This window comes from Pyrus communis, chromosome 15 (assembly GCF_041283825.1).
Source record: "Pyrus communis isolate YQ-2024b chromosome 15, ASM4128382v1, whole genome shotgun sequence".
In the NCBI taxonomy this organism is placed as follows: Eukaryota; Viridiplantae; Streptophyta; class Magnoliopsida; order Rosales; family Rosaceae; genus Pyrus; species Pyrus communis.
This window is the reverse complement of record NC_142579.1, coordinates 32,575,044-32,595,063: the sequence shown is the minus strand read 5'-3', so window position 1 is coordinate 32,595,063 and position 20,020 is coordinate 32,575,044. Positions and strand designations below refer to the sequence as shown.

Sequence of the window (20,020 nt, the reverse complement as noted above, 5' to 3'; positions counted from 1 at the left end):
TCATAACAACGAAAATGATTGGGATTGTATGGAGATTTCGAAAGTTGTTTTTGGGCGCAACGGTGTGTGCTTTACATAACGAACTAATGATATTAACATGCTATTTTTAGAATTATAGTTACACTAGTCAAGTGGGTACCATGTTCAATTTCACTCATAGGGGAAACCAAAATTTAATATTAGTGTGGGCTCTAGTCTACAAAGTAATCTTGTACCATAATTAGTATAATACAGAAACCATAAGTAATTCAGTTATGTACATAACATATGGCCAGCTCCAAACATTTGGGGCTCTACATTTCTATACACAGGAAACTGTCAAAGTAGGAGCTGAGAGTACTGAGACAGCCAAACTATCCCTTTCTCAACAGCTCCAAGATGCACTCTGCATTCCGGATATCTTGGTTGTCTTGCGTATCCTCGTTCCCCTGCGAAAAATCCATGCTCGTGAAAGTCTGGATGCCCGGGCCGTGACCGCTACAATCCCTCTCCCTTCCTTGCTGTGCCCGCCTTACTTCCTTCTGATGCTCAGTTACTTCCAACCTTTTCCTTTTCAAACTCGAACATGGAGGCATTGCTTTGAGCTCACCGCCTATCGTGTCCTCTTGCAGTTCTACTCTTTTTGAGCCTCTGTTATGGGTTGCATTGACCCTGTATCTTGGTGGAGCGGTAGCGGATCCCGGTCTAGATTGACATCTTTGACGTGGTGGGCTTCTCTTATGGAGGCTTATTCTTCCATTTCTCCAGAGCTTGTCTAAGACATGACGTAAGGTCTGGGGGTAATCCAACTCAGTTTGTTCGCCATATGTGGAATTCCAAAAGGTGATGGTTGGATTTGAAATTGACAGGTTTGGGTGATCAAGAGTTTTTGCAAGGATGGGTGCTTGGAGTTGGAGAAATGCAGAGTCAAAGATTATTGGAGGCTGACTCCTCCTTAAACAATTAAGCGTTTCTGCCCACAGGAGTTGAAATTGATCGCTGGTGTTCTCATCTTGTGTTTCCATGAGTACCAGCCACTGAAGCAGTGGATCAGATACTATCTGCAAGTACATGAACGCATTAAACCAACATTAACAATATTTTAGCTATGCATTTACACACTGAACAATAAGGAAACCTGAAATAACAGATGAAACGGCAAGAAATTTCAGTATCTCGATCACCAACTCCAACAGATAAGGACAACGCTCTCAGAACAGCTTTCCTATGAGGAACATACTCTAATAGAAGGTTTCCAGCACCCATAGTTTAGATGAATTTATAGTGAAGATTCTATGGTTTGCCAAAAATAAAAAATAAGGTAAAATTTTAAGAGCCGGTGCATGCTCATTACACATTTGTTAGGGGTTATGACTAATTTGAACAGATATCATTCACTTCCACTTGAAACAACTTTGATCAGAAACTGCTTCAATTTGGGACGATAATATAATAAAGAAAAACAATCTAAAGATCTATGGCAGTGAACTGGTACACAGTCTATCATTGCTTCATCTCAGTATGAAATGAGACAGAACGCAAAACCTTGGAAATAAGCACAAACCTTGAAGAAGGATGGGATATCCTCTTTCAAGTGCAGGGAACTCAGAAAGTGTGCCAATGCAGAATATACCCTGAAAGTTTCACATCAAAGGAGAAATTGACATTAATGTAATTACACAAGGAACACAAACATGAAAGTTGACAAAATGGCTACCTAAACTAACCTTGAGACTGCACTAAGACCAATTGGTTCGTCTGATCCTATCTTTGTCTGCATCAACTTCATATATCTGTATAATAATAACACATTAAACATAAAAACTGATGGCGGAAGCATTTGCCTTTTACTAAATCCAAACTGGCAACATTTGGACTAACCTGATGACCAATTTCAAGCAGAATTGAATGGCACTAGAGACCTTGTGCTTAGAGCCATGCTTGTTATCTCGATATGAATTAAATTCTGAAGAGCAGAAATTTTCCAAAATACATATCAACACATCGCCATATGAGGAAATGCGATGAAGAGCCAGATCCTTGAATTGTAAGACATACTCATCAGCACAAACAAGCATGCTAGCACACTTTTCAAGGCACCTATCCAATATTGAAAAGAGATCCTCAAAGAAACTGCCACCAATGAAACACCCAGATATTGAGGTGCAGAGAGAACAATAGAGGGACTTCCAGAGTGTGATAACTTGTTCAAGCTCAACCTGTATGTGATGTGAAGCATGAGATTCTTTTGAGGGGCTTCCAAGCTCTGCAGACATAAAGTATTTCGGAGTACAGGAGCATACAACTAGTGGATAGGACAACAGATCGCACATGGCAAAACAACATTTGCTGTCAGATTCCATTTTCAATGACGAAAAATCCTTCATATCATCAATGTAGAACTTCAAACCTTCTGCCACTGCAATCCACATCCTTAAGCAGCTAGGACCACTGTGCTTGTACAATAATCCACTAGTGACAACTAGGCTTTCCAGGGGATCAAACACTGATAACAGATATTTGAAATAATTCTGCATTCTCTGAAGATTGATGTCTGTTTTGGGTTCGGTCATTGTTGACTGAACCACTAAGCAGAAGTAAAGTACACTTAAATAAACCATTGGTGAAACCATATCCATGTAACCGTTAGTGACACCGGATTTTGCACATCCAATGTCAACTAATATTTGCAGGTTATCAATACACTTGATGTCAAATGGCACACTGTAAAGAGGGGATCCCACTATAGTATGTTCAATCTCCTCACAGACAGCCTCCACCAACTGAAGCGATATGTGATGTAAGTCATTTCTGTCACTACAATCTGAACTAACTTTTTCACAAGTATTTTTTACGAACTTCAATATTGCATTCAAACAAAACATAATATCATCATAACTGATAGACGACCTTTTCAACTCCAACTGAACTCCTTTCAAAACAGATCTAAATAACCTTAAGGAGGCATCCACAGCTGAAATCCTGTTATCGTGGGAGACAGTTTCCCTTGACGCTTGACAGATAAGAATGTAGATCATCTTTAAATGGAAGTCTAAAAGACTCAGATCCCATGGAAACCATTTGATGGGATACTGCTTCCAAGAGAAACTTCCAGATACAAAGGGAGCAATCCTAGAGCTTTTGCCCAATAACTGATGGTTCACTTGATTAAGCGAGTCATAATCTATATCTTTACATTTTGCCAATATGAAAACATTAAGCAAATCTATGCACAGATTCCTGGCCCAGATGCTCTTACTATCAGGATCAACTTGAAAAACTGCCTCAACAACAGGCTCTAGTACCATTCTGATGATAGAAGAATCACTGAGAGAGGTATCAAGTTTATGCAATAAATAACACCACGTGTTCAAGCAAGCTAAGTGAACAGATACATCACATTTAGTCGACATGATGCCTATCAGTGGTGTCATAATGAGCTTTGTGCTTTTTAAGTATCCCTTTTTTTGAATTTCACTACCGTTTCCTTTGCATGTTCCTATTTGTTCAATACCATTGTCCTTTTTTGTCGCATTTGTCTCAAAGGGTAATATCATGATAGGGTGAACAAGGGCATCAATAAGACCTTCCCAGGCAACCTGCAAAATTGGAGTACATAACAATCTTAGCTTAAGACATGGAATCTGAAAGTCTGGATATTCTGAGACTAGATTAAGTTTTAACGCTGACAAGGATTAGGGACTTGGATCTAGCTTCCAAGCAGCATAACATAAATGAAATCATTAAGAAAAACACATCATCTATTCTTTGGAATTAGACTTACTTGTGAAGCAATTTGAACTTGTGAGTCATGATCTGAAAATGTCTGCTCAGGAATTTTTAGCATCTGATTAATTAACTGCCTGTTCTTCAAGGCATGAGATCCCAGTAAGCGGATAAACCATCCCCATGCTTGAATAGTTTGAACCTTCATGCCATTGGTTAGCATGTGATGCATCCCAGTAAGCAACCTTGGCTTCAAATCTTTGACAACTGCCTGTTTATGGAAGAAAATGAAGAAAAAGGAAATTTACATGTCAATATAAATTACAGAATAACCAGCAACACAGGATCATGGAAAGCCACCTCATGGTTCTATGTGAAACCCGTGAAGCCAATGGAAGGGATGCTATATAATCTTATGGTTAATTTTTCCATGACACGGCATAAGCTACCCATACTAGAAGTCATACTTCAAGAAAATGACATGAGCAAGTGAGTACCTTGGAAAGATTTAGCGGAGGGGGTAATATTGTAGACCTAGTGTTCAATAAACACCTCTCTGACATATCCCTCTCCCTCTTATCAGAGCTAAGGAGTCTTCTATATACTGAAGGAGCCCATATATGCGACATCTCTCTCATATTCTCACTTAACAAAGTTGCTAACTTCATAACAGCCTGTCACAATAACATAAGGCATATTCAGAAGAATTTGTATGAAAACAACGCTATTTAAAACACATGATACTTGCGATGTATTACCTGAATAGCCTCAAAAGTAGTCGACAAAGAACCGATAGGATTGTCAATGGCATGAACAATCGCAAGCAAAAGAGAATGGAAATGAGCAGCTAAAAGTGGTGTACTCAATTGTTGGATAGATATGCACCACACCCCTAAATTGCAAACAGACTGCAGTTATGAAATCAGCAGGTTAATATTCGGACACACACGCGAAAAAACAAAAACTAAAAACACAAAAAGATTATCGCTTGTAGTAATAAATTCCCGTCAATATAAAGAAATAACCTTCATTTTTGTGGTTGTAATGAGCTTTGCCAGTGAATCTAAAACAAATTTGACATCATCCACTGCGAAACAAAGAAATTGGTGACAGAAACTGCATAAAAAGTTCAAAATTTTAATTTCAAACGAAACAGAATTTTGAGTGGCTACATGTACCTGCGATTTCGGCGACGATGGACGGATGATATATCATAAAGCCCAAGCATTTCAATGCCTGAGTTGCACTGCAAATTTTTTAAATAAAAAAGAAAAATCCAAGACGTATTCAGTTAAACCATACCATTAAAATAAATTAAAAACCCAGAAAAATGACATTTCGAATCGGAAGAACTCACATTTCTTCGTCATTGTTCCGAACATCGGCGACGGTCGGACGGATGAGGCTCCGGCAGCTCCGCGCAAGCATTTGAATTGAATCGTGGCAGTCGGAGGATTGCTGCTGGAGGTGTAAGAGGGTGGAGTAGGCGAATGACTTGTTTGCTTTGGTGGCGGCTGAAGAAATCAGGGATTTGATTTCTTCGAGCTGGTCTGAAAATCCGGACATCGTTGCGGTGGGGGAGAGGAAGCAGCAGTGCCCCAGACTACCGGTAGCATGTGAGGTGAAACCCTAACGTCGCACTGGATTTTTGGAATTGCGAGTCTTTTCGCGCCATAGCACGCAAAAGGGTGACGGGTTTATCAACCTGGGGCCTGTTGGGCTTTAGGCCTAAATAAATAGTAAGAAATATTTAAGTGTTTTTAGAATTAAAAAATATTTCTTTAAAAGTATTTTTAATCGCTAGTACTTGTTAAACGAGTCCTAAGTCCCATGTATTTCTGTGAGAGGATTTTTTGAAGTTCCACAACTTTTGGAAGGATTTGTACAAAAGAGTTTGTGATAAGGTTTCAGGTTTGCTTGTAGCGCACGTAAACGATTAGTTGAGTTTGTGATAAGTTCAATTTCTTCATTATGCGTGAATTTCTCCATATATATATATATATATATATATATATATATATGTATATATATATATATATGTATATATATATATATATGTATATATGCATATTACGTACTTATGAGTGTGCTATAGTTACGTAGGTGAGACATTTGTACTAAAACTTATATACTAATGTATTCGTACCAGAATTTTATGTACCTATACATTTGTCACAATACTTTGTACCCATGAGTTTTTTTCATATAAATTTTGTATGTATTGTTGTTGACTTTTTTTTAATTATAAGAATTTAAATTTTGGATAAATTTTTATCTATTAATGTGATTGGCGCATAAAAATATACATGACTTAAGAATAGGTTTATAAATGTTATAACACTTAAATATGGTAAGTTTTAATAATAAATACTTGAATTAGATTTAGAGTTAAAATATAAAAATATCTTATTTAAGTCATAAAATCTAAAAACTTCATTTTTTCAAAACTAGTAAAGGAAAAGGTGACAATGAAACATCGCAGACAACAATTGGAGTCGCTCGGGTCAAATTTCATGTCTTGTGGAACAAGTATGGCCATATCAGCGGAGTCACTCGGATTTCACTTATTGTCCTGGATTTCACCAGACTTTTGAGGTAATTTTATTCCGATCAGCCTTTCTCCTGCTTTAGAATATGTACTGTTTGGTCTTCTATCTTTGTATATGATCCAATTTCGTACAATGTAGCAGAGACATTTCAGACCCAGCGGTGCAATCTCAAACGTCGTGCAAAAAAATTTGTAATGATGATGAATACTGTTTGCTTCCTAATCGATGAATAGAGTTTAATCTGTCAATCTTTTCGAAGTAAGGAGTGTTGAGGAAAAACACAGGTAAGCTTGTGGGCCCGAGGCATAGTTCAAAAGCCATCTTCGGTGACGTTGTTTTGGGAAAACGTCACCTCCAAATTTAGTATTTGTAAAGATTTCCACCGCGATATCCGGAATACCACCTTACTTCGGTACTAGGTATTAAATATTAAGCTAATGGAAAACCTTTTGCCCTAGACTCACGGTAATGCATTGACCAGATTAAGGTTGAGGAAGTGTCGGATCATACCCGGAATGACCTCCAGATTTAAATGTTAGTCTAACATGTTTGAGTTGTCTTTGTTTTTTGATTTCGTTTGTTCTTTCACCTTGCCCCCATTCCAAGTCAGAGGATTTCAATAGTGCAACGTGTAACCAAGAAGGGGCTTCCTCCTCAGTCCAAATTATGTGTCCATCCTTAGTGATTCTTAAACGAAAGTTTTTTAGGAAATTGATCGGCTGCATGTGGGTCAGAAACATTTTTTAAATCCTTTTATCAAATCCTATGCGTCGGATTGGTGGACTTTGAATGTCATTTTCGGTTTCTCCGAATGTGTCACACATATTGCATGTGGTGATGACCGGTTGTTGTTTGGATGGGATATTTTGCATGCGTGCAATATCCCTTGTGTGCACCCCACTGCGTTATGGTCTTGGTAGTTACTATATTTTACTTGGTCGTCAGGCATTGTTTGTTTATAGTAATGTTCGAGTAATCACTTACCACTCCGCTCTCTCTTATTTACCCACCATCACTTCTCTCTTCATTTCTCACCGAATCTCTCTCTCTCTCTCTCTCTCTCTCTCTCTCTCTCTCACTCCACTCTCTCTTGTATTATGTGTATAATGCTAGCAGAAAAAGTGACAGTGGAGGTTGTCCAGAGAAATATATTGGCGCTAATACTGGATGATATCCATGCGGAGGTTGAGATAGGATGACCTCAATTTTGGTAGATTTTAGATGTTGTTATCTTGTAAAATGTTAGACAACTTCATTCACTTAGTATATATTACCTGGTTAAACTCATTCTATTTTCTCTTTAGATATTGTTTCTAATCTTAATACCTCACCCAATTTGTGAATTTAAGTTAAGGTTTTATTTATTTATTTATTTTCTTTTCTTCTTTTCAAATTTCTTCTCAACTGATGCAGTTTAAGGTTTATTAATTATAGATCGATATAATTAGTATGTGAGTGGGCAAGAATCCGGATGTAATTCATGTGAAAAGAAAAAAAAATTCAATTCTTTTTAAATAAATTTGGTATAGGGCACGATTACACAGAAGTGCCCAATCAGTTGAAAAGGACTGTCAGACCTATCAGAATGAAGGCACAAATTAGGCTCTATAATGCTTTGCCTTAATAACACAAACAACTATATTGTGCCCTTCGGCCAAAGGACACACTCATAAAGGGCACACATAAAATTATTGTTGCTACATTGTTGCTATTTGTCTACAAGCACATACGTTGGTGCTCTTTGGCCTCAAAGGGCACACAATAATTTATTGTGTGCGGTGCCCATATTTTTTGTAGTGTGCCAAGTGCTATGCATATATATGCAACCGGAGAGCTTGTCTAACGACCGATTTCAGCAATCTTGGTCCAAGATTTCAGAGATCTGTCATCGTAGTCTATTTCATACAATGCAAAGTGAGTTATGCGGAAGGTCAAGCTATTAATGCTCTCGTCGAGAATATTAACAATTTCTCCAGCTTTTTTCCTTTCTTCTTCCGTCAACTTCCCGTAGAGGAGACTCAAATATGGCATAGAACCTGCATCAAATATTGCAGACACGCAGATTACATACGTACATTCCCGTCAACACTTTAAGAAATTAAGTCACTGTAAACAACAACTTACTGTTGTAGAAACCGAAATGGTAGCTCCAACGTTGGGCATTTTCAAACAACTAAGAAAAGAAGGTGTAATGATAAGTGAGTCTATTCAAGCTCAAACCAAAACGAGAAAGATGAAAAGGAAACAAAACAGAACAAAACAAAACATCAAGAAAATGAATATGTATTAACAAGTGATCGAGAAAATATATACCTCTCGATCCATCAATAATGAAACACACTGGTGATAGTAATTCTTAGTAACCACCCGATCAACTTTAGCAACGATCTCATCCATAGGAGCAAATCTAAACTTGTTAAGGGCATCCTCACGACTCATCATCTGGATGGATCCCAGGATGGGGATGTGAGGTTCGATCTCCGGCCCACCAAACTCTGCCTGGAGGCCCTCCATCACCTTCTTGATTCTATGGGAAACATCAGCCGGTGGAATGGCCCAAACCGAATACGAGTACAACCTCCGGCAACTTTCCCTCTTCCCGTCTACCACCACTATCGCATCTTCATCTTTATCTGAGCAAGTATTCTCTATGCTCTTAAGCTTGTGGCTGCGTCCCATGACCGAAACTATGCTATTCACATAAACAATAATACTATCTTTATCTTCTGTTTCAATGGGAATATGCTTAAGCTTTTTGGTACAAAGATTAAAGAAAACTACGTGTCCATCACTGTCAAGTGTCAACCATAAGACACTCATCGCCCCACAACGCCACAGGTCCACACCTACGTATCTGATCATCTGTGCCCTCAATGGTCAAGTGTTTTGTCCAAGCACCCTTAAAGTCATCATCCATCACCCACATTTCATAAGGTTCAGGATATCGACGACGGTCCACACTAAGGGCAAAAAAAGCAACTGATTCATTCCAAACAGTAAGCTTCAAATAGAGGTGATCCGACCGGACAAACTGTTGGAGCTCAGATGGTAAGGGTATACCGTGAAATACCTCACGACTTGTATCGAAGGAAATGATCAATATCCCATTCGCATGGAATCGATGCTCAACTGCGTCAAATGGAAATAATTCCTTATCTTGCTCAATTCCCAGCCAATAACACATTCCCTTGAAGGACATCTGGAAATCCTTAGGCCAAAACAAAGTAGTTTCGATTTCTAAAGAATCTGTGTTGATCTCTTCCCAAAAATCACAACCCATGGTGTATACTACTGCTCTGTGCCGACTAAGAAATCTCCGGCGGTTTTCATATCCCTCTTGAAAATAAGTAGTAAAGGTCACAACTTTGTACTCGTTAGACATGGGATCATAGCCAAATCCAGTATGAAAACCAGTTTCGAGATGGTCTTGCCCATCGTAATCATCCGGCTGGTGCAAGGGCCACATTGGAAGGCATGGCTCATCAGGAATACGATTGAATTCTCCAATTCCGGGATTGCATAAAACTAGGCCACTCTCACTAGATAGTAAAACAATGCCATTGCAGTGGCCGTGGATACGAAATTGTTGTTCCGGCACTCCGATATTTTGAATCAAAGATTGAGGAATAATGATGTCCTGGACACCAACAAGAGAGCAGCTATTGCTATGCTCGTCATCAGTATTATCATCGTCTCTGCAAAACTCAAGAATTGATAATACTTCTTCAGTCTCCCCCTTCTTAGTGGTGCTGTTACACTTGGGGTTCTCCTCCTCCTCCTCCTCATGCTGCCGCTGCACTACTAATCGCGCCAAAAAGACGTGGAGAGTGGTGAGATTGTTGTTCGCGGAGTTGGAGAGGTGATTTGACACGAAACCCGGATTGTTGATGAGAGCAGACCACCATTTAGAGACACATTTGAATCGCATCAGAGTTTTGGGAGGCAGAGTTAGTAGGATTTTCACCAACATATCTTGTCCCATTTTCATTTTGCCGCTGCAACACTCCTCGCGCTCTCCCTCTAACGATAAACAACAAATTATGAAGACTTTTTAATTAAGATTTCTAAGAAGAAAAAATCACAAACAGTAAACTGATTCAGATTTTAGATCAAATCTTTGATTAATTCTCGGAAGCAAGGTCCAATTACATACGTCCTGATCTGCGTGTGTGCATATCATCACCACAGAAACTGATTAGGATTAGTAAGTAAAGATTTTAATTAATTGTTGCAGAAATTACCGGAGACGAAAGAGACCCCCGCCGGAGAAGGAGTCGATGGAGGCCGCACTGCTGGTTTTGTGTTCTGCTCTACAACCTCTAACTCAAAAGTTGGGCCCACCTAATATCATCCATTGCTTTCTTTGTGGGCCTCGTGGAACATGTTATTTGATTTTAGCCGAGTTCAGTTCTTCTGTCACATCGTGTCAACATGGCATAATGTGGATTATGCCTTGATTTAGCCTGCATTATACTGTAAAGATACATTATTTGAAAGAAAAAAAAAAGTATAGTATTTGCATTTCTTAGAGTAGATATGAATCATGTCAATTTTAATGTATTGAGATATGCATTCATTGTATCTATATTTTGAGTAAATATCAGTTTACTACCTTCAAGTTTCATGGTTTTCAACATTTGGTACATGAAGCTTTTTTCATCCCAGAGTCATATCTAAAGTGTTAATTTTGGGACAGTCTCATACATCTGTTAGTCAAACTGTTAACTCTGCCTTTAACTGATGATGTGGCGCCTATGTGGATAACAACTGGACGCCACGTGTCATTAAGGGATCCACGTGAAAAAAAACATACATCATCAATCTTGTCATAACAAAGAAAACATTTGAAGTTGCAACTTATAGTAGAAAGAAACATACATCATCAATCTTGTCATAACAACTTAACAAATAAAAGAAAAAGTACCTATTCAAGTTGTGCCCTTCGATCCTTAATGGAATTGAAATATTTTGTTATTTCTTCTAAATCAATCTTTTCGGCAAGCTCTTTTTCAATGTACACAACCATTGAATATGCCAGAAATTCACTCTCCATCTTGTTGCGACATCTTGTTTTAATAAGCCAGAAAAATCTTGCGACGTCTTGTTTTAATAAGCCAAAAAAATCAACAAGTTTTCTCACTTGTATTGTATGTTTGGTTTCTGTGAACTGCAGTGCAGAGACAAGAGGTCGAGATGGGACAAAGGCTTTTTTGAAAATCAGAAAGTGAAAGAGGGTCACTGTGTTGTACCCCACAAGTCGAAATAAAATAATAAACTAGTCTACTCCTAGGAAACCTAAATTAATAAAATATTAAATTTACTTTTTAAAACCGGATGAGATGATTACTCTACTCCTAAACTAATCACTATACTACTCCCTAGAAACTAATCAAATAAAAAGACTTAATGGGACGTGTCTGCCAGTTTGTGTATACGATTTGAAATATAATAATAATAAAATTTGATATTGATTAAAGTAAATAATTTATTTAATATTTATTAACCCTTACTTTTTCTAAAAGTAGTCATATTGTTCAGAACTTTTACTTATTAGGTGGGCTATAACAATTAAAATTAATAAAATAATCTAAATTATCAGTATTTTTAACCTTAAACAACTAAAACTCTCCCTATGCTAGCTAGAGCCCACTCTAGCCCTGTTACTAGCTTCGCCGTTGCGCCTAACCAAGCTTGTCTTGTCTTGTCCGCCTAACGGAGCTCGTCTTGTCGTGTTTGCCTAACGGAGCTTGTCTTGTCTTGTCCACCTAACGAAGCTTGCATCCGCATCTGCTTGTTGGCAAACTCATGATGTGTACCGCCATGAGTTTGATGGGGGGTGTTGGAATTTAGGATTATTTTATTGTTAGAATTTGGGCTTAGCCCGTTAGTATTAGGGTTTCGTTTTCTTGCGTATTAGGGTTAGGTTAGTTCTCTATATATGTGATGCTTTGTAGTTCGTAGAACAAGCAAGTCATTCACAATGTAGCCTTTACGGTTTTGTAGCCGTTTCGGCATTCTCGTTTGTTTAATAATATTCTTATTTTGTTAGTCTTGTTCATGGCGCACTTTGATATTTAACTCTTGTAAATGTCATTAGCACACAGTTCGTGTCCTTGTATCTCACTTATCAAAAGGGTCATTAAAAATTCTAACACCTTTTCCTTAATTTATAGTAGCTTTGATTTAAGCATCACAAATATACAAATTTAAAATTAATTTCAAGCATCAAAAGATACATGAAAATATACTTTTGATTATATAAATACAGTACAGAGACATTCATATATCAATTAGTTGCACGCTTTAAACGAATTGAAAATCTCATTAATAGACAAAATTCGTCTCTCATGTATTTGGATGTAATTGGACGGGTTTTAAGCCACTTAGCCTCTACTCTTCAACATGCATGTCAAATTAGACTCTCTCCGATACATCACATTAAAATGTCATGGCAAATAAAGAGTTGCAATTAATATGCATTGCCATATGTAAAAAGTATAATGTAAAACGCACCAGACGTCAATTTCTAAGTAATAGTACTTCAAATATGTTTAGTATTCAAAATATGCCTCGGCAATGATCTTGTGTAACTTTTCTCTCAAGACATATGCGTCCTTCTCAATGAATTCATCGTTCATGGTGGACCGTCATTTTAATTTTCTATGTTCACTTCCATGGTATCATTCCACCACCAGAGAAGAAACACGTAATCACAATCAACCAGACATTATATTATCTTTTGAAGTAATATTTTGACGTAATATTTCTAAAAATTTGTAACTTCACACATACCCCCACATAGGTATTGGAATCTCTTTAAAACATAATATCATGATATAACAATAATTTCTCAAATTAATTTGCATATTAAATGCTCAAGATTAATTCTTATTTAACACAAAATTCATAAGCGCGTTAACTCTCTATTATAAATATCAACATTAATCGGCATAAAACTCCGTAGACAAAAATAATAATAATAATAATAACTCAATCAATGAGAAATAAAAGGAAACCCACATTAAAGCTATTTAATCAGAATATTAATATGTGGAATCATTACTTTAATGCTCTTTAAAACTCAATCATAAAATTCCATGATTTTGTTTTTCTCCATGCTAGTCTAAGTCGAAACCAAAGAAGAAAGTTGGGATTCCATTATAAAATCAAGGGTTATTTTGGTTCCAATCCCTAATCAACCTAATTGTTAGATTGAAACCTTGCTTGTTTAAATATTTTGATCGAGGTCTTTAGCCTCATTTAAGAGATTTAACTCATGCATTTATGCATTTAATGTCCCCCAAATTATGAAATTTAAATAATATTTTTAAACTATAATAAATACTTAAAAATCAATTTTAGAGTAATATTGTTCTTCACAAAAATTATAGCAAAAAAATAATGTACCAGCATAATTATTTACATATTTTAAAAGATAACTATTGATATATTTTAAAACATAAAATAAATACATATAATTAGCATGGGTACATTTAGCAAAATTAAAAATGGGTAGAAATACAAATACAAGTTTAAAAAATATGGGCACAAAAATGAATTAATATATGGGTACATATTAAAACTGAAAAGAAAATTGGTACAAATTAAAAAAAAAAAAAAAGGCATTGCAAATTAAAAAATGGGTACAAACTAAAAATAAAAATATATGATAAAAAATTTAGCCATAAATATAAATATAACAAATATAACGTTTCTAACACTAAATGAATATATTTAGAAATAAAAATATCATGTTATTGAAATAATTAATGATGTTTATTAAAATATAAGGACATTGATCAAAAATTGAAAAGGAATAAGGTTTTAATCAATGGAGTAGGAAAAATAGGGATGAGAACCGAATTTTTCCTAAAATCAATTAGCTATATGGGGAGGAGCCCAACCTCTTATAAGCTCATGCAATGTCCCTCATCCCATTAATGTGGCACTCATTCTCAACATGCCCCCTCACATGTGGCGAATTTACGAGCCTAACAAGTGGACAACACAATGGGGTTGACGTGAAACACATGTGGCCGTTTGGCTTCACACATGGGACAACCTTGCTCTGATATCATGAAGAAATTTGGGGTTCCACCATAAAATCAATTGACAATATGGGGGAGTAGCCCAACCTTTTATAAGACCATGCAAAGTCCCTCCTCCCATCAATGTGGGACTCATTCTCAACAAGCAAACGACATATCTCCTTACCAAATTAATTCAATTCATTTTTATACTAAAATATTGTCCTACATGAGCTGTGACATCCCACATCGCCCAGAGGAGTGATCCTTATATTATATTTCCATCCTTACCTAGCACGAGGCCTTTTGGGAGCTCACTGGCTTCGGGTTCCGTAGGAACTCCGAAGTTAAGCGAGTAGCGCGCGAGAGCATTCCCAGGATGGGTGATCCATCGGGAAGTTCTCGTGTGAGTTCCCAAAAACAAAACCGTGAGGGCGTGGTCGGGGTCCAAAGCGGACAATATCGTGCTACGGTGGTAGAGCGGGCCCGGGAAGTGGTCCCCCCCGGGCCGGGATGTGACAATTTGGTATCAGAGCCTAACCCTGGTCGTGGTGTGTCGATGAGGACGTCGGGCCCCTAAGGGGGGTGGATTGTGACATCCCACATCGCCCAGGGGAGTGATCCTTATATGTATATTCCCATCCTTACCTAGCACGAGGCCTTTTGGGAGTTCACTGGTTTTGGGTTCCGTAGGAACTCCGAAGTTAAGCGAGTAGCGCGCGAGAGCATTCCCAGGATGGGTGACCCATCGGGAAGTTCTCGTGTGAGTTCCCAAAAACAAAACCGTGAGGGCATGGTCGGGGCCCAAAGCGGACAATATCGTGCTACAGTGATGGAGCGGGCCCGGGAAGTGGTCCCCCCCGGGCCGGGATGTGACATGAGCTCATTTAACATTCTCATAAGGAGAGATGCAAGCACTTAGAATTATGCATCTGATTAAGGACAACAGTATTTCTGATATTGTGTTTACATGCACAAGGAAAGTTAGAGCAAAATTTCATTTTGTTATTTTATCAAATGACAACTACTTAGAAATTAACTCAGCAGAAATTACATGCCCTATTAATAAAGTTCATATGCTGAGTAAATTAGATAAGTGAAAACCATAAAATTATAGAGTACTCAATAATCAAATGACATAATTTTCTTTTACCAAAACAGCTAAAGAGTACTTCCCTGTATGTCTCACAATTCCAATTCACAATTCTTATCATCTCATCTTCATACTTCCTTGTCATATATCCATAATTCTTTGTCATCATCTGCAAATAGACCTCTGTACACGAGATTTTTCTAAACCCCACAATTTGAATGATGTTCTGAAGTTCATTTGGAAAAAATTCATCAGTGATGACGTCTACTAGATTAAGGATAAATTCATATAACTAATAATTTAGTTGAAAGCAAAATAACTCCACCAAAATATTTAGAGTGATGTTATTCTCACCCGAATGTCTTATCTTCCCACCCACCTTTTAATGAATTTTTTAATTACAAATTTTTCCATTTGCAAAAAGACTGATAAAGACATTAATTATCTTGTTTTGCTTAATTTTAAAAAAATAAAAAGAAGTTGGGAGTGGAAGACGATTTGTCTACCTTAAACCCTAATTCACATTTTCATCTTCTTTCATTCAGAGAAAGTAAAAAAATATCAATGGACTTAGAAGATGACTTTTTTATTGAACAGGTGGAAGATGACACTTCTACGGAATGGGTAGAAGATTATGTTTCCATTGAAAATGTAGAAGAATAATTTGTGTGTAGGTCATTTGAATTTGTCCATCATATTTTTGAATTTGTTGTTGTCGAATTCTTTTGAATTTGGATATCTCTGTCGTTTCCATTTGAATTTGCATACCTTAGTGGTTTTCATTTACATATTATTTGTTATATTTTCTAAGAGAATTTTATAAGTTCATATTTATGTATATATTAAAGGTTATTTTGGGAATAATAGTGGGTGAGGAAATAACATTTTAATTTTTTAACTTTTTAAGGTGGGTGACATTATAACGTGGGTGAGAAAATAAGACAATGAGGTGGGTCTAGTAGCTCTCAATATTTATAGCAAAAATGTCATTGCCATGAACAAATTGTGATCATGTTGAAATTTGCACAATATCAGATATAGCTAAAAATTAATAAATAATACACAAGTTGATGTAACTTAATGAATAAAAGAAAGCTCCACAATTTAAAATGTCATTAATTTTAAGAACAATACTTGACTACTTAAAGATACGTAGGAATTCATACTCAAAACTCTTAGTGTTTTAATCACAAAACTCTTAGTGTTTTAATCACAGAGTTTGGTCCATATGATAAGAACCGGTTCATACTATGAATCACATTGGAAAGATCATCTCTGCAAAAAATAAATTAAAACTAAGGTTATTTAGTCAATCTATTGTGCCAAATACATAGACGGTTCGTAATACTTTTACTAATTCCGTTCATTTGTTTTTAAACAGTTTGATGACTAAACGACTTTAGTTTTAATTGATTTTTTGTAGAGACGATCTTTATAGGGCGATTTATAATATAAAATGTTTTGATTATAAACACGAAATTCTATAAATTGATAGCGAACAATTTTAAAACTTTTTTAGTAGGAGTTCCTACTCATCTTTGAGTAGCCAAGTAATGTTTTAATTTTAATATGAATATTCCTCACAAAGGACTCTCCTATAACCCCCACAATTTGAATGATCTCCTAGAATTCACTCGACCAAACTCTTAGTGATGCATGAAAAAGATGTAAAGTAAAACTCAAATTATATGATACTCGTAATCACATGGCACAACGCATCTAATTTAATTCCTCCAAACCAAATGAGATGGAGTGACCCCCACAGTTTAAAGATGCTATAAAAATTTATATGCCAAAAGCGTTTCTTATTTCAACTCTCTGCAAAAAAAGGTCCAACTAAATTATATTGGGATAGTGAAGCAAGGAAATATAACAGCAACCAAAAGGATTAATATAAAGACCAATGGGTGATAAAACATAGGATAATAAAAATGATAGGGAACGACTGTTTTATCTCTTAGCCTCAAAACCAGTAAATAAGAGAGAAGGAAATCAAATCAATTGTACATTTGCTAAACGATAGGCTTTACCTATCAATATAATTCGAAGAGAATTAAGGTACAAAATGGATCTTACTTATCAAGGCTTCTTTCTAGCTATCGACCCATTAATAGAAGTAAAACAAAGTCAATGTTATAAATATATAATTATATTATATATTATATATTGTGATCAATTTAATCATAGTCATCAAGCAATCAGAGCCAATCAACAAATTGGACCGACTTTTGTAGTGTCCTCCTACAATGAAGTAACGTTACTTCTCCTACAACAAATCACAAAATTAATAGTAGTATATCACAATTTTATCACCACAATTTATTAAATAAAATAAACCAAGTAAGATAATACTTATCTTTTGTAGGTAACGCTCTCCGTCGATCCTCGATTTGAATAAGCTTTTAGGTTGAGGCGTGTAGTCACTGCTCTTAAGAGTAGATTTTGCCCCTCTAAGACAATGTCTTGGTGTAACAGGTCGTGACGCCCTACCCTCCAAGTTGCAATAGCCTATAATCCTTCCTTTGGCATATGAGAGGTTAAATTATAATAGCATTTGAGGAGAATGCAAGAAATCACAAGAGGAGAGGAAGGTGGGATTCCTTTCAACTAGGTGAGGTTTGTAGGAAAGAAAATATTTGAAGTTCAATAGCAAAAATATATTGTACTGAAAAAAAAAAAAAAAAAGAAGCAAAGGAGTAGTCTAGGTAAAGATCAACCATAATCCTCACGACTTGAAGAGTTGGTTTTACATAGAACATGAGAAAAGTAAACATGATCAAGCATGGTCTGAAAACGTTAGACTATATAATTGCCCAATTAATGGGTTAATCAAGATGATATATTTAAAGAGAAAGTCTAATCTATAGCCCCAATATTATAACCCGCTTTAATGCATTAGTTTTTGGTTTGCAAACAAAACTGAAATTGAGATCAGAAGAAATCATTAAGAATAACATAATCAATGAGGGGTTGTATAGTGAAATACCCAATCAAAAATGCCAACAACTGCATGTAGTATATAATCTTTTTGCTTCTACATGTCTTAGAACTTGTTATGGTGATAACTCATAATCGTGTTTATATATCTTTGCTTTAGGTATATAATTGTATTGGTATCTTTATTGGGGATAGATCGATAGCTGTCTATCTTATAGGCAATTAGATGAAGATGTTAAGTAAATATTTTTCATAGATATAGACTCTCCAATTGAACCAAAAAAAAAGTTTTAAACATGAATATCATAGGTAAATCATTTGTATATAATTAGGAATTCTTCAATTTAATTTCATATTTACCATAAAGGGAAAAATAGTCATAATACTAAGTGGGTTTCTTATTGATTGATATTCATGACATTCAAGTCGAATGAAGGTTCCTCACGTAACCAGTCTTGGCTTGATTGGAAATTAGCTTATTATTTAGACGGGGGAAGGTGGCATGTGTAATGGTTGTGATGGAGTACTTGACAATTTATATATGTGATTTGTTGGTGACTTCTTGAAATGGAAACAAAACAATAATCCGTGTAGGGTTTCAAATTGGGGTTTTTGAATTTTAATCTTTCAAGAAGATTAAAATTTAAAAAAAAAACTGGTGTTAGATTGATTATTGATTTTAGACCCTTATTGTGTACTTAATTCAAATTCATATTATATTTTTGTTTTTATATTTAATAGAATTTTTTTTCGTCAAAGTTTTTATATTTAATAGATAACTTATTTAATGTTATTACATTAAATTTTAAATTTATTATTATACAATTTTATTTAACTTTCTCCAATTAGTGTACCTAAACATTCATATCATAATATATTTTACTAAATTAGTGTACCGAAATGCCCGTACCTAAATATATTATAGTGAATTAGTGACAGATAAGAAAATATGTAAAAACATAAGTGTACCAAAATTCCGTACCTAATTATATGATATTAAACTAGTGTACCGAAATGTCGGTGCCTAAATATATTATACTAAACTAGTGTACCGAAATATCCGTACCTAAACATATTATATTAACCCATTGTACCGAAATGTTCGTACCTAAATATATTTTTATGAATAGTGGTAGATAAGAAAATATGCAAAAACATAAGTGTACCAAAAAATCTCTACGAAAATATTTTCTTATATAAGATGCCTACCATAATGAGAATTAAAATTTATAATATTTTCATAAAATTTAAATTCATAAAATTATAAATAAGAAAAGAAACATTGAATACATATGCTGGCATTAAATAGAGTCTAGGAACTAAAATTAATTTTTAATCTTGTATAAGACATTTTTCTAAACTTCATCTTATATAGGGATTAAAATCTAGTTTTCTATTTCAAATTTCTCACAGCATATTTTGGTTTCAAATTTCTCACAGCATGTCTACAGTTTCTTTTGCTTATAATTTGAAAACTTGATAGTGATATGTAACAAGTTATATACTGAATTGCAGACTTGTATTGATTTTCATTATAGTGGGAGTAGGAATGTTAATTAAGTTTTTCACAATTTCGCATCTGTTTCAATCGTTTCATTTTAACCCCTCCACCCCCACCGCATAGGTACTATAACGAGATAACAAGATAACAAGCGAACTTTTGGAGACACGATTAGAAGAGAGGAATACCTTAACGAGATAACAAGCGA

General features: G+C 35.6%; 2 protein-coding genes across 4 annotated transcripts; both read right to left on the bottom strand.

Moving 5' to 3' along the window:
- Nucleotides 1-148: 148 nt before the first annotated feature.
- Nucleotides 149-5,408, bottom strand: LOC137743228 (uncharacterized). 2 transcript variants are annotated; one of them, XM_088686275.1, is made up of 10 exons: nt 5,063-5,408; nt 4,884-4,951; nt 4,731-4,792; nt 4,464-4,613; nt 4,203-4,379; nt 3,764-3,976; nt 1,861-3,578; nt 1,707-1,772; nt 1,525-1,613; nt 149-1,040 (listed from the first exon to the last, which is right to left on the bottom strand). In XM_088686275.1, exons 1-10 carry the CDS (start codon nt 5,269-5,271, stop codon nt 1,030-1,032), a joined length of 2,763 nt encoding a protein of 920 aa, XP_088542401.1. In that variant the 5' UTR covers nt 5,272-5,408; the 3' UTR covers nt 149-1,029. The 2 variants fall into 2 exon arrangements, with proteins under 2 accessions (XP_088542401.1, XP_068339209.1); XM_068483108.2 differs by having other exon boundaries at nt 1,544-1,613.
- Nucleotides 5,409-7,731: 2,323 nt separating this feature from the next.
- On the bottom strand, nt 7,732-10,620 carry LOC137717272 (cyclic phosphodiesterase-like). 2 transcript variants are annotated; one of them, XR_015956169.1, is made up of 4 exons: nt 10,496-10,620; nt 8,568-10,274; nt 8,379-8,427; nt 7,732-8,290 (listed from the first exon to the last, which is right to left on the bottom strand). XR_015956169.1 is itself a non-coding variant. In XM_068456584.2 (3 exons), the coding sequence occupies exons 1-3, from the start codon at nt 8,931-8,933 to the stop codon at nt 8,094-8,096; spliced, it is 612 nt and encodes a 203-aa protein (XP_068312685.1). In that variant the 5' UTR covers nt 8,934-9,047; the 3' UTR covers nt 7,732-8,093. The 2 variants fall into 2 exon arrangements, 1 of the variants encoding a protein (XP_068312685.1); XM_068456584.2 differs by lacking the exon at nt 10,496-10,620 and having other exon boundaries at nt 8,568-9,047.
- Nucleotides 10,621-20,020: the final 9,400 nt, after the last annotated feature.

Bases quoted from the DNA above. Each gene is read 5' to 3' on its own strand.
- LOC137743228 (XM_068483108.2), bottom strand. From the start codon at position 5,271: ATGTCCGGATTTTCAGACCAGCTCGAAGAAATCAAATCCCTGATTTCT. The intron at 4,952-5,062 runs GTGAGTTCTTCC...AAAAATTTGCAG, and splicing joins CGGAACAATGACGAAGAAAT to TGCAACTCAGGCATTGAAAT. The intron at 4,380-4,463 runs GTAATACATCGC...TTATTGTGACAG, and splicing joins CTACTTTTGAGGCTATTCAG to GCTGTTATGAAGTTAGCAAC.
- LOC137717272 (XM_068456584.2), bottom strand. From the start codon at position 8,933: ATGGGACGCAGCCACAAGCTTAAGAGCATAGAGAATACTTGCTCAGAT. The intron at 8,428-8,567 runs GTATATATTTTC...TTCTTTTCTTAG, and splicing joins CATTATTGATGGATCGAGAG to TTGTTTGAAAATGCCCAACG. The intron at 8,291-8,378 runs GTAAGTTGTTGT...TATTTGATGCAG, and splicing joins CCATTTCGGTTTCTACAACA to GTTCTATGCCATATTTGAGT.